Source organism: Sphaerodactylus townsendi, linkage group LG03 (genome assembly GCF_021028975.2).
Source record: "Sphaerodactylus townsendi isolate TG3544 linkage group LG03, MPM_Stown_v2.3, whole genome shotgun sequence".
Taxonomy (NCBI): Eukaryota; Metazoa; Chordata; class Lepidosauria; order Squamata; family Sphaerodactylidae; genus Sphaerodactylus; species Sphaerodactylus townsendi.
The window spans coordinates 124808973-124822895 of NC_059427.1; the positions used below are offsets into that span (position 1 = coordinate 124808973).

The window sequence follows — 13923 nt, forward strand, 5'->3', positions numbered from 1 at the left end:
ACCTAGTTTTGGGGACGCAGTGTAGATAACCCTGTTAAGCGCTGTTAAACCCCACTGATTTTCATACGAAGAACTAAAGCGCGATCCTTTACCTGCGAGTAAGCTCGGTTGCTTCAAAGCAAAGCCACCGACTACCACCAAGCTTACTCCTGAGTAACGCACGCCTGGGAGCCAACCGTTTTTTTCTAAACTAAAACCTCAGTATTCAGGTTAAATTGCCGTGTTGGCACTTTGCGATAAATAAGTGGGTTTTGTGTTGCAATTTGGGCACTCGGCCTCGAAAAGGTTCGCCATCACTGCTCTATCCTCTCCAGGCATCATCCCCAGTTATCCAGGAATTTCACGAACCGGAGTTGGTATTCTACATTGCACACACTTATCCAGAGATACATTATAAATTATTAATAGATGGGATTTACCCTTGCGCGCGCGTTTCAGAAATTAAGCCAGGGTTGGAGGGATCTCCAATAGCAACAGGGTTCAGAGGAACGAGGAAAGCTCTTTGGTTGCAAGTTCGAGGGCAGGATCCGAGTGCTTTCCGGAGACGACGGCGTTGGAAACAGGAGGGAGGTCTCTCCGCGAGAGGCGGATCCCGGGACTGCGAGACAGATCAATGGCGGAGAAGCGGCCATTCGGAGAGGGGCAAAATGGGGGCGTTTCTTCGGGCCTTATGTGGCGCGGGGTTATTTCCGCCCCCGGAGGCGAACTCTTAACTTGACGCGGCCGTCCTCTGGGATGGAGCGTTTTGCGGGCCGTCGGGCTCTGGTGACGGGGGCAGGCAAAGGTATCGGACGGGGCCCGGGGTGGTGGGATCAAGGCCGGGAACGTGCGTTTTGGCTGCCCTTTCAGCCCTTCCTCTCTCCCGCCCTTTGCAGGGATCGGCCGAGCGGTGGCTGTAGCCTTGAGTCGGGCCGGGGCCCAGGTGGTGGCGCTGAGCCGGACCCACGCGGACCTCGACTGCCTGCAGAAAGAGGTATAGAGCGAGGCCAGCGCCTTGCCCCGTCCGACTAGCCCTCTCGAGCCGCTTTATGACCCAGACGCGGCCTCTCGCCTGCAGGCAGCCCTTCACCTTGCTTGGTACCGGCGAGGCACCCAGCCTCTGGGCCTTCCTTCCTCATTTGCAAGGTTCTCTCTTTGCCCCGGCGTCCCGGGCCACAGAGATCAGCAAGTGCTCGTTTATCCCTCAAATTAAATAAGTTGGCAACCTTTCATGTGGCTCTGATCGCAGAATTGCTGTGACAAACGAAGCTGGACATTGTACAGTGTTTCTTGTCATTCATATAAGAGTATTTTCTAACACATGCTATTAGAAGTGTACATGCCAGAAGTGTACATGCCAGTGTACATGCCAGGTAGCTATTAGAAGTGTACATGCCAGGTACATGCCAGTTGCAAAGCACACATTTAGTGTCAGGTATGAAAGTACTGTCTCATTATAATCTGTAGGAACCACCACGTGTCTCTAACCTGATTCTGTGTAGTCGGGAAGGCCCCCTTGGCACTAGTCAGCCTCAATTTTGCTCCCATCTTCTTAGGATTTATCTGTTCTGCCCCCAGTGCCCAGGAATCCAGACAGTGTGTGTTGATGTAGGAGATTGGGAGGCCACAGAGGCAGCCTTGAATGGAGTGGGCGATATCGATCTACTGGTGAATAATGCTGGGGTGGCATTGCTGGAGCCATTTCTAGAAGTGACCAAGGAGGCCTTTGACAGGTAATCTCTGAAATGGGCTGTTTCCACCACACCGATGTTTTGCTACTTTTTGGCTTCCTTGAAGCAGCATGGGTTTCAGCAGCACACACTTGGTTCTCTATGCACCCTGCTTCAGTGTTTTCCCGCATTTTGCTGTGGTGGTTCTCAAGCCTGGTTTGGTACAATCTTTTTGGAAAGACTAGCCCTGAACTCCAGGGAGACAGGATGGTGTGCATTTTTTGGATCCAAAACATATTGGTGTCATTTTTCTTGCCTGAGCCCCCATGGCTCCCATTTTTCCTACAAACACACTATTTTTTTTACAATATTTGGGAATTGATTAAAACAGTCCATTAGTTCCTAATTTCATTTTTAAAAGCACAGGCTGAACACTTCACTGTACACCTCTGCAATGAAAAAGGGGTAAAACTTTTCAAAATAATGACAGCCAGAAACTAGTAGATTGTGGCAATAGATCATTATAACACTATTGTGATTTAGCAATTTCCAATTTTTAAAAAAACCTTCTGCTAAAGGAGGGGAAATGGTGGTTGTTGGGGGCTGAGGCAGGAAACTGCAGGGAATACTGGTGTGTCATGCTTCATTGCCACTGCAAATGTCTCTTCATTCCCAGCAGCAGCAACTACCAGAGAATAATTTGTGTGAAAGTTGTCATAGATTAACATGTGGAATCTCTTTTCAGTTGTGGGGGGAGGGTGGCAGCATGTGACCATTGTAGTTAGATAGACACTGGTACAGCTCGAGACCTGTTTGCATCTTGTCTTGAAAGAGAAGTGTAATAAAACCTTTGTCCTAGATTGATGTTTAAATTTTAATCTCTCTGAGCCTGCCAAAGGAAAGAGCTGGCTCACAGAGGCATGAACCATCTTCTCTATGAGAATAGAAGAGATAAACTCATTTTGTGTTACCTACTTGAATATTACTACATCAGATACACTTGAAAATTGAGGGTGGCTGAATCAGTAGATTATCACTGCTATGCAGGAAGTCTTTAGGCCCTAGAAGCCACTACTGAACTGTTGCTTTCTGGGCATTCTTTACTTTGCCTATTTAATCTGATTTGGATTTTATACAGGTCTTTCAGCATCAACCTTCAAGCTGCGCTGCAGATCTCCCAGGTGAGAAGAGATGATATCAGGAGGGCAATGCTAACACCTAAGCAACGTATCGACATCTGAACAGGGGTGATTTTTTTCAAATAGTTCGGCTGGTATTCTGGCCTCCATGGAAAACTTATGGTTGTGATAAACCATATATGTGCAGAGGTATAGTTTAGACCAGGGGTCTGCAACCTGCGGCTCTCCAGATGTTCATGTTTAAACTATACAAATCCCATCAGCCCCTGCTGGCACCGACCTGTTCCTTGTGCACTCAGCACTGGGACTCATTGGAAGCCTTCCTTTTTGCTGTTCCTCAGTGGGCTAGAATACATTTCAACATAGTGCTGTCAGCCTAGTCTAAGCTACAAGCTACCATGTCCACCCATTTTCCAATGTCACACATTTCAGATTATTGCTCGGAAGCTGATTGCTCGAGGAGCTCCAGGTGCAATAGTGAATGTCTCAAGCCAGGCCTCGCTGCGAGCTGTGCTGGATCACACAGTATATTGTGAGTATAACTCTCAAGATGTCCTGGGTTGTCCTTCCCACTGAAACATTGGTGGAAACTGCCAGTGGTTTTCAGATTGGTTGCAATTAGGACCTGGATTCAAGCTATGCTTATTTAAGACCATCCCAGATTTGCAAGTGAAGTATATGGGAAGGGGAAGGAAGGAGCAGGCAGAGGCTTAATGCACTAAAATCTGTTTGTTTAAGGTTGCACTAAGAGTGGTTTGGACATGCTGACCAGATCAATGGCTTTGGAGTTGGGGCCTCACAAGGTAAGATCCCAATCCTAATGAACAGAGCAAGGTAGATATGTGGAACCGGCAAAGCCTGGTCAGTGCTAAGGGCAGTCAGGGTTATGCTTGAAATGATATATATCTGTGTCTAGACTGATGGGGCAATTGTTGGGGGAACTGATGGGGGAATTGGTCTCTGGAGACAGTGTAATGGAATTCAGAGCCACATACAGCTTCATGGGCCAGCTGGAGGATAAAATAATGGAGACTGGTGTGAGACTAAGATCTCATTTGTGACCAAGCATGGGGGGAACAGAGTGAAATCTTCAAAACACATGACCAAATCGCAGGCATGGTCTAAATCTGCATTCACTGTCCCCTGCCTTGCGCTCGCTTCAAGATCCGGGTGAACAGTGTGAACCCCACTGTCGTCATGACTGAGATGGGACGCCGCAATTGGAGTGATCCCCAGAAAGCTGCGACTATGACAAGCCGTATCCCTCTGGGAAAGTTTGCAGGTCAGTTGGAGTGCCAGCTTGCTCCTGTATGTGAACGAGGGGGGTGGGCCTGAGTAGTGATGTGAGCCTGGAACGCTTGGTAAAAAGAAAATACTTGACTCTTGCATATCATTCCTTTTTTAAGTAATGTGCTGCAGAGCTAGGGGAGGCACAAGGCTGTTGCTGTGTTTGATGTCTGCAGCACCAGAGGTTTATGGGATTCTTACACCAACACTGTGCTTTCCCAGATGGGGCATATTTTTTGCCTGGGATGATTAAGGCTGAAGGACTGTTAAGAAACATCTCTGAAATGGAGAGGGAGCCTTTTTCTTCCTCCTGTGTGTGTTGGTATTAATATACGCTCTAGTCAGGAGGTGTAGTTCTCCCATGAGTGGGAAGCACCATTGTGAGAGCTCCCTGACTTGAAAAATTTTGACATGGAAAAAACCATGACATAGGGATGATTTATTATGTTAGGGTTGAGTTACCTTCCAGTCACATGTCTAAATTAACCTATCGAAAAAAAAGCAAACTGATGTGGGAGAAGTGCTGGGTCAGGGCAAAGGAGAAGTCCTGTTTTGTTTGAAGAGAGGGGAGTTTCTTCCTTTCTGTCCAAAATCAAGAGGATTGGGCTGCTATGATTGTCTTCAGACTCCATTTGAGCTATCCTTGGTGCATCTGTTTTCACAGAGGTGGCTGATGTGGTGAACAGCATCCTCTTCCTGCTGAGTGACCAAAGCAACATGTCAACAGGTGTCATATTGCCAGTTGATGGGGGATTCCTTGTCAGTTAAAGCACAGTGTGCTCCATTCTCTATGGAAATGCATCTCAGTTGATTATCCAGCCATCCTGAAGAGGGTGAAGAGAATGATCCACTAGTAGGACATGTGAAATTAGTAAAAAAAATACAGATGCCCCCTTTTCTTGTTCTGGACCTTAAGAAATCATGACTCCTTACTTATGGAGAAATGTTTATTGTATAAAATAAGAGGTGTTCAGCTCATCACTCTACACGATGATTAAAAACTGGACCTGTTTCCATCCTAACCCTCCAAAGCTCCGCCTGCTCCATCCCCAATACATCACAACTGACCAAAAAAAGGGGTTGGCCATCACCCTGCCATCTGGTTCCTTTTTCGTCTTGAGCTCCTGCCAAACAGCCCTGTCCTCCCCAAACTGTACAAGGTAAAGTGACTTTCGTCCTCCTCCGCATCTTTGGGAGGGCTGACGGTCAGCAAACCAGCTTTGGAGCAGCACACAGGCTGATGCCCTGGGAAGCAAAAACAGCTTTGGATGGCACAGAGCTGCTTAGCTAGTGTCTCACATAATAAAGCACTAATGGCTGTTTCGTCAACCTGTGTCTCATTTGTCTTTCCACCCCCCACTGGGGTAGTTACCTGCTCCCACCACAGTGCTCTAGCACCAATTGAAATAGTATAAAGGGCGGCTCTTTCTATTCACGCACTACCCCCTGGCATGGATTCATGGAGAGCATGCCCCTCCCACTGCTGCGCCCTGGGGTGGGACAGCATCGAGCTCCTCTTTCTCCCATGCGGCCCTTTTTACATTGACACAGACGTTAAATCAAAGAGACATTTAAAAAACACTGACTTCGTACATGATGAAGGGCCCCGCCTCTCCCACTGCGGGAACACCCAGAGAACGCTCCTTCCTTGAACACACAAGGAGAAGACACTCATAACATGCTGAACTCAGATGACCTTAGAACACGGTGCATTTCTTGCCAGGCTTCTTCACAGGTGGGGGACACAGCACAGCACGGATGGCTTCGTCAAAGACAGTCTTGAGGCCTCGCTGTGTAAGGGCAGAGCATTCTAGATATTTCACTGAACCTACAGAAAGAGAGAGCACAGCACATAGCTTTAGTGTGCAGACACAATTTCTCTCCTTTACCCTCAGCTACCATTAGAACCAGGAGCATTGACTTTTTTTCAATGCCAGTTCCTAATCCTCATGATACAGAAAACGGGAGTTATTTAAAAGACAGGAGGAAATGCTGTTCACATTTTCCCGTCCCTTCCTAAAGCCCTGTTTCCAAAACTCACCAATCTCCCGGGCCATAGCTAGCCCTTGGGGGTAGGTGATGGGGGCCAGCTTCTTGTCACGCAGTCTTTCAATGGTGTCCTTGTCATCCCTCAGGTCCAGCTTGGTGCCCACTAAGATGATTGGGGTGTTGGGGCAGTGATGCCGAACCTCTGGGTACCACTAAAAATGGAGAGAAAAGTATACTTTTTTGCTTGGTGATACTGAGTACAGTGGGGGGGAGGGGGAGTCTGGGATAGTGACCATTTCTGGTTCTTAGCCTAACCCAACTTAAGAGAAGACTTCAGGGAGAGGGACTAATTCTGCACATACTCCCCACTGACTTCCATCCTGTTCTGGAAGCATTACATGTATACTTTAGTGACCACAGAAGGCATAATGCTAGCTACCAGAATCACCATTCTCTGCTAATGGGTAGCCATGATAGTTTTCTAATTAAAAAAAAGTATTACCTTGGCTCGGACATTTTCAAAAGAGGCTGGGCTTACTAATGAGAAGCAGATCAGGAAAACATCCTGTAGGAATAAAAAACATTCATTACATGGAAAGGGTAATGTAGGGTAGTTAATGCTTCTGCATGTAATAGTATATAGAACCATCTTATGCTGTTGCGGACCATTGGTTTCTCCCCTGAAATCATCCCACCCACCAGTCTCTCCCCTTTATATCTCAACATTTATCCTCACTCCTGTCCTACCCTAAATACCAGATTCCACAAAGAGAATACATTATAGGCTTTGGCAGTGGTTTCAGAAAATAGAGAAGTACTTCATGCTTTTTGTTTGCTCATAAAATGTGATGGCCTTTATATGGAAGGCTTAAAAGGAGAATTAAATACATTGATGGAGCATTATTTTTACACAATGATCTTCCATGTTTTTTAGGCCATGAGTACCAGTTACTTGCGAAGCAGTGGTGTGTGTGTGTGGGTGTGTGTGGGTGGGGGGAATGGGGGAACCAATGCTTTCATGCCTTATTATGGGTTTTCCTGGGCCATTTGCTAGCCACAGGATGCTGGACTAGATGGACTTAGGGTCTAACAGACCTTTCTTACTTTGTTAATTCAGACAACTTCTTTGCAGAAACAAAAAAAAAATACAGAACAGAATATATAGAGCTACTGTCTATTCCAGTAGCCAGGAACTTGGGGGACTTTCTCTGAAAGGGGATACAAACCCTCATTAAGGAGCTGAGGACAATATTGGCACTTACTGTTTGTGGGTAGGAAAGAGGACGCAGTCTGTCATAGTCCTCTTGTCCTGCTGTGTCCCATAGCCCCAGATTTACTGGCTTTCCGTCCACCATGACATTGGCAGAATAATTATCAAACCTGGTGGAAAATTGCTCCAGTCAGAAACACAGACATTCCATCCCATCTCTATGCTGTATTCTCAAGGTCAGTACATTCTAGATTTGATTATTCCTGAATAATTCCCACCCTCCATTTGTGTTTTCTTAGTAAGTAAGCCCTGCCTTGAAAGTTCTCAGTCACTTTCTAATTTAATCTCTAAGATGAACCATTTTTGTTGTATGGACAGAAGCTGAAGTATAGTAAAATTGGTCTCCTCCTTCCCAATTTATTCAAAAATTGCATACTGTCTTTTGTTAATCTGTGTATTCCATTTCATTAAATGATGTACCATGGGTAGACACAAACCCATGAAATTTAAAACTCACTCTTTTCCTGTACATTGGCCATTCTGATTATGTGAGCAGAAAGAATGGTTAAAGGATGTTTTAAGAGGTAATTGGAGTGAGTCAATTGATACTGTATTCACAGCACAATTGTGGTTGGCCTGGAATATAATACGAAGGTTTGTAATATCTATAACATAATTGGGACTGTTTTACATGTCAACATTACTTCATGCAATTCCAAAATAGATATTCTTGAGTAATGGTCATGAAAGTGCTTATTTTTGCTGTGTGGATTCCCCAGGACCACGTCAAGCATGACACAAATAGCACATGTAAGAAATTGTGTGTTTGCCCATGTGAAAATCATCATGAGTCATGATACATGCAGGTACATTCCAACATCCAGAATATCAAAATCCAAGAATGTGTGTCTTACAAACCAAAGCGTAGAATGCATCTTATCACACAAGTATGTATAGGAACCTATGGCTTGGTTTCCAAATACTCACACAGTGGGGATATACTCTCCAGGGAAGGCATTGGTCGTGTAGCTGATTAGCAGACAGGTCTTCCCCACAGCCCTAAGAAAAGGAAAGCAAAGCCGTAAAAGCACAGAGATGAGAGGCAGCATGGTGTGGTTAACAGCAGGTGGACTCCAATCTGGAGAACCAGGTTTGATTCTTCACTCCTCTGTATGAGCAGTAGACTCTTTTCTGGTAAGCTGGATTTGTTTCCCCACTCCTACATGACTGCTGAGTGACCTTGGGCTAGTCACAGGTCTTTGGAACTCTCTCAGTCCCACCTACCTCACAGAGAGTCTGCTGAGAAGAGAAGAGAAAGGTGTTTGTAAGCCACCTTGAATCTCCTTACAGCAGACAAAGGCAGGGTATAAATTCAAACTCTTATTATTATTGTGGGATTGGAGTGGGGGGCTTGGAGATGCTGTCTTACTTTAAGTTTCAAGTCACCAATTCAAGCATAAATTTATGTGTACATGTTAGGTGCCTAGTATAGTAAAACATAATGCATTTAGGCCTGGGTTTTTATCACTGCCAATTTTAAGAGGCTCCATAGCATTACCAAAAACGAATAAATAAAACAAACTGTAAATAAGTGATTTGGGGCCAGATGTATTTAGAGGTCCCTCCTGATTTGAGGCTATAAAATATAGCCTGTTTAGTCTATATGTAAATCCACTTCTGTATCAATTGTTCTACTCTTCTGTTGCTAAGGCAACATACACCTTGCAAATGTGTTGCTTCCACAAATCTTAGTTAGCAAGTAAAGCAAGTAAAAACTTACTAGTGAGGCTACCAAAATAGACCTAGATTAAAAATCTAGATGCTAAAAGTGTGAATTGTTGAAAAATCAAGTGGATGATCTGGATGGTGAAAATCCAAGCCGACTGTGAAGAGTTCCAAAGGATCTTTGTAAACTGGGGAGATTGGGCAAAAACCTAACATGGTAAATGTTGCGCTTTAGGGCAAAGACATCATTAACAAGGTCTGAACTGTTGGTCACTATCCAGGAAAGAGATCTTGGGGTTGTAAAAGATTGCTCAACGTAATTGTAATATGCTAGCTGTGAAAAAGGCCAGCTCCACATTAGAGATTGTTAAGAGAGGGACTAACAATACAACGGCCAAAATTATGACTTTATATAAATCAATGGTGTAGTCACTACAGGTGGGGCTGTGTGAGAACTGACAAGGAGGGGAAATTCTACCGATCCTGGCTGGTCCTGCTTCCTTCTCCTGATTTTTTTTCCTGCCTGCCCTCCTTTCTCCACCTTACTGTCCATCACCTCCTTCCTTCAACATTTTTTCTGCTGTATTTTCCCCCTTTCCCTCCCCCAGCCTTTACTACCTTAATTATCCTTCTCCCAGCAGGGCATCTACATCCCCCTTCAACATGGGTTATGGGATTGCTAAGCAACCCACAAAATGAAGAAAAAGAGTTTGGATTTATACCCCACCTTTCTCTCCTGTAAGGAGATTCAAGGTGGCCTACAAGCTCCTTTCCCTTCCTCTCCCCACAACTGACACCTTGTGAGGTAGGTTAGGCTGAGAGTGTTCCAAAGAACTGTGACTAGCCCAAGGTCATCCAGCAGGAATGTAGGAGTGCGGAAACACATCTAGTTCACCAGATAAGCCTCTGCCGCTCAGGTGGAGGAGTGGGGAATCAAACCCGGTTCTCCAGATTAGAATCCACCTGCTCTTAACCACTACTCCACGCTGGCTCTCAAATGGTGATAGTGGTAGTGATATTGTATCCCAAGATCTCAGGTATTTTACCCCCTATACATTGTGATTTTGGAATTAACCTCTTTATAACTTTTGGGATTTTCCTGCAAACCTCGAGGGTTCTACCAGGACTGCTGAAAAATCCCATTGGTTACATCATGCAGACTGAGCTGCACCCTTGGGCCATGTTAAGAATCAGATATATTGATTTATATTTCTCATTGTCCATCTGAAAAAAGAGTATCACAGAGTTGGAAAAGATGAAAAGGGCAAGCAAAGTGATCAAAAGGTTTGAGTTTCTTTTTGAGGAAAGGTTAAAGAATTTGTAGGGAAGGTGGTATGGTAGAGTCCAATCTCTTCAGATCTTGGAAGTTAAACAGGGTCAGTAATAGGAAGAGAGACCACCAAGGAAGACTCTATAGAGGAAGGCAATGGCAAATCACCTTGGCTTCTCACTTGCCTTGAAAACTCCTTGTGGGGGTGCCATAAGTCAGCTGCTACTTGATTGCATTTCATACACACAAAGAGGTTGGAGCATTTTCGTTTGGAAAGAGGCGGGTTTAGAAAATATATTAAAGGGGTTCACAAAATTGTATATGATATTAATGGACAGAATTTTTCCTCTTTCATAACAGAAAAACTTGAGATCACTCAGTAAAGTTGATAGCCAGAATATTCATGAGAAAGAATTTCTGTACCCAACATATAATTGTTGTGTAGAATCTGCTGTTACAAGATTTAACAGTGGCCATGTGCTTAGATGGTTTTAAAAAGGGAGTTAGACAAATTCATGAAGGACAGGGCTCTTAACAGCCATTAGACATGCTTAGAGCTAGTACAACCCTGGATGTCACTATCATGAGGCCTTCTTTCACGCTGTTTTATGGACTTCTTGAGGGCATCTGATGATCACTGTAGGAAAAAGGACACTGGACTAGATATACCTTTGGTCTGATCCAGCAGGAATCTTATATGCTTAAACAAGGGAAGCTTGTGAGAACCCGAAATCATATCTTCCCTCATCACTCCTTCCACTACTTACTCTGGCTTTACCTCTTCCACTACTTACTCTGGCATTAAGCTCCCACTTACCTGTAGGGTTTTCGAGACAAGAGACAGAGTTCCTTTGTACTGCTTGCCTCTCTGAAGCAACCATAGGCTTCTTGGGTGGTCTCTCATCCAGATACTCATCAGTAGCTACTAATCTAGCTACTGAGATCTGACAAGATCAGGCTGCCCTGAACCAGAGAAATCTTTTGGTATGTATTTAAGTACCAAGTACTGAATCTAGTTCTATAATTCTTTCAACAACTCCTGTCAGGTAGGTCAGTATTATTGGGAAAACTGTAAAAATTGTGGCCTGTATCCTACAACTCCGCTCAGCAGAATTTGAAGGCTTCCTTCAGCCTAAGGAGCCTTCTTTCAACTTCAGTGACTTTTCCTCCAGCAGAAGAGCCACTTAGCTTGAAGGATAGATTTTAATGCTAAGAGGGGAAAAAAATCCAAGCTAGCAGAGTCAGCCAGTGCCAGGAAACCAAGCCAAATATCAGCCATGGGTCATTCAAACACTTTGATTGCTTAGGCTAAATGGAGGTGTGGGTATTAGACTCTACCAACAAGGAAAATCATGACATCAGAACAAGGGATTCACACCTATATGGTGCTCCTCCCTTCAATCTCAGGATTAAATACAGGTTACAGCAGTGATGGGATTCAAATAATTTAACAACCGGTTCTGGTGGTGGGAATTCAAATAAATTTAACAACTGATTGTTTACAAGCACCATTTCAACAACCGGTTCTGCTGAAGTGGTGTGAACCTGCTGAATCCCACCACTGGGTTACAGGTTACATACAGGGTCTTGCCCATTCTTAACCTGAGGTGGGTCAGGCCTAAAGACAGCGTCAACCAGAGAGTTTCACAAGGAAGGAATCTGAGGCTTGGTCGCAGAACAACTCTGTCCTCTACATGTCTGCGAGCTCTTTTGCTGCACCTCACTCTGGGGAAACTCCAGCAGGTCCCTTTACTAAGTTCATCTACCAACAGAATTCATTTTTGGTGTTACAATTTGTGATGGGAAAGTGGTCCCTAGTTTAATCTTGTATCCTCTGTTACTGAGTGCCCACGGCGGTCAGCGCCTCAATGCATTCTTACAACATTTGCCTTCTTGCTAGAACTGGACTTCTGAGTGAGCAGTCAGTACGACACTGGTTCAGGACTTCAAACAGGAGTCCAGCACTGCCTTAAAGACTAGCAATATTTATCCAGGCGTAAGTTTTCGAGAGGACGTAATCAGTGAGTTTAAATGGGCTCAGATTCCAAGGAATTTAGGAATTAATTTTGTTGCTCTATATAAGGTGCCATTGGACTCCTGTTTTATTCAGCTGCTACCTACGGGATCCTGGCGCTGGCCAACTCTGCCAGCATGGCTTTCTTTTCTAATACTCTGGAAGATGGGAGGATGGATAATCTTCAGGTTCAAACGAGGAAGCAGCGTATGTCCCTCCTCCGAGTACAATGGCCGTGGATCTTGGCTGAACAGGTTTTCAAAAGCTTACCACACAATACAAGCCTTCCAGTTGTTAGGGAATCGATACCCACCCACCCGCCCCCCCGAAAAAAGTCCCGCCCTGTCTGAAATGCCACCCCGTTGCATAAAAGGTTCGGCTTCTTCCTTGGTTCACCACAACACATGGCGAAGCTACAAGACTTCAGAGGGGCAGATCCAGTGCCAGGGTGATGAAAACCCTCCCTGGAGACTGCAGCAGATGGGAGGGGGCAGAGGTGGGGGCCCCCCAAGAATGACTTGTGGGGGAGGGGGGGAGGCAGCTACTACCAGGCCAAAGACTGCTCTGGGAAGAAGTGGGGCGGAGCGGTGGCATAGATTTGCTGGGGCAACAATAGGTGTGTGTGTGTGAAAGAAAGAGGGAAGCACAGGCAACCATACGTCGGGCAGAGCCAGATGGGCGTGTGTTCTGCACTGGACCGTCCGTGCAGAAGGGTCCGCCAGTCCTAGGGAATGAAACTGTGGGGAGGGGGGCTGGGGGCAGAAACGCGCCATCTCCTTTTTCAGCCCCTCTGGCCGACCCCACCCCTGGCCTTGGCCCCGTGGCACGTCCCGGTCCGCCTGGCCGAGCGCCACCCTCGCCCCCACCCTGGCTCGCGGTCCCTGCCGGCGCTCACCCGTCTCCCACGACCACACACTTGATGGCCTGCATCTGCCCCGGGAGCGCGGTGGGCAGGGATGGCGGCGACCGGCTGCCTTGCTCGGCTTCCTTAGCTATGGATGCAGCCCGCAGCCGCAGTGAGCGAGCGAGGGCAGCACAAGACAGACAGCCACGGAGAGACAGACCCGGAGCCGGGCGGGGCCGGGTGGGAGGAGGGACGGGGGGAGAGCGGCAGGCAGGCAGCCCCTCTTCGCCTCCACTCTCGGGTAGGGGCTCGTGTGAAAGGAAGCGGAGCAAAGGGAGCGGCTCCCACCTCCAGGGGTCCCACCCGTGTAGCCAACTGGATCCTGGAGCACTCAGCACTTTAGGACCCAACAGGATGCGTCGGAGTTGGGAGCAACCAGCGGTATCTTAGCAACTAACTAGCGCTCGGGCGCCTCGCGGAGCTACCACCCGCAGCAGAGGGAAAGCATCTTTAAGGCAGGCAGGGTTGTGGCACAAGGCCTCGGCTCCTTTTAGGGATCCGGGACTGAGGAGCTTCCTTTTCCCAGTAGGCAATATATCCACCTCTTCTGCCACCAGAGCGAACCTTTTCTTAGCAGAAGGGTGCTTCATCCGTTGAGTTTCTGCCTGCCATGCAGCATTTAACAACGCAGGAGCCCTGCTGTTGGGGGGAAAGTGGCAAGGCTGCCTGCTGCTCAAGTAACTCTGTGCATGACAATTAGTTTGATGCAGCAGCGCTAGAAGGCTGAGGAAGGGGG

General features: G+C 46.4%; 2 protein-coding genes across 2 annotated transcripts; one reads left to right on the plus strand and one right to left on the minus strand.

Moving 5' to 3' along the window:
* The first annotated feature begins 497 nt into the window (after nt 1-497).
* Nucleotides 498-5404, plus strand: DCXR (dicarbonyl and L-xylulose reductase). Its single transcript, XM_048492130.1, has 8 exons — nt 498-784; nt 876-973; nt 1558-1712; nt 2788-2830; nt 3221-3320; nt 3527-3591; nt 3953-4070; nt 4740-5404. Exons 1-8 carry the CDS (start codon nt 736-738, stop codon nt 4841-4843), a joined length of 732 nt encoding a protein of 243 aa, XP_048348087.1. The 5' UTR covers nt 498-735; the 3' UTR covers nt 4844-5404.
* Nucleotides 5009-13457, minus strand: RAC3 (Rac family small GTPase 3). The gene is made up of 6 exons (XM_048492131.1): nt 13179-13457; nt 8262-8333; nt 7327-7444; nt 6567-6629; nt 6117-6276; nt 5009-5903 (listed from the first exon to the last, which is right to left on the minus strand). Exons 1-6 carry the CDS (start codon nt 13211-13213, stop codon nt 5773-5775), a joined length of 579 nt encoding a protein of 192 aa, XP_048348088.1. The 5' UTR covers nt 13214-13457; the 3' UTR covers nt 5009-5772.
* Nucleotides 13458-13923: the final 466 nt, after the last annotated feature.

Bases quoted from the DNA above. Each gene is read 5' to 3' on its own strand.
- DCXR (XM_048492130.1), top strand. From the start codon at position 736: ATGGAGCGTTTTGCGGGCCGTCGGGCTCTGGTGACGGGGGCAGGCAAA. The intron at 974-1,557 runs GTATAGAGCGAG...TTCTGCCCCCAG, and splicing joins TCGACTGCCTGCAGAAAGAG to TGCCCAGGAATCCAGACAGT. The intron at 3,592-3,952 runs GTAAGATCCCAA...GCTCGCTTCAAG, and splicing joins TGGAGTTGGGGCCTCACAAG to ATCCGGGTGAACAGTGTGAA.
- RAC3 (XM_048492131.1), bottom strand. From the start codon at position 13,213: ATGCAGGCCATCAAGTGTGTGGTCGTGGGAGACGG. The intron at 6,277-6,566 runs GTAATACTTTTT...CTCCATTTTTAG, and splicing joins TTGAAAATGTCCGAGCCAAG to TGGTACCCAGAGGTTCGGCA. The intron at 5,904-6,116 runs GTGAGTTTTGGA...CTCTTTCTGTAG, and splicing joins AGCTATGGCCCGGGAGATTG to GTTCAGTGAAATATCTAGAA.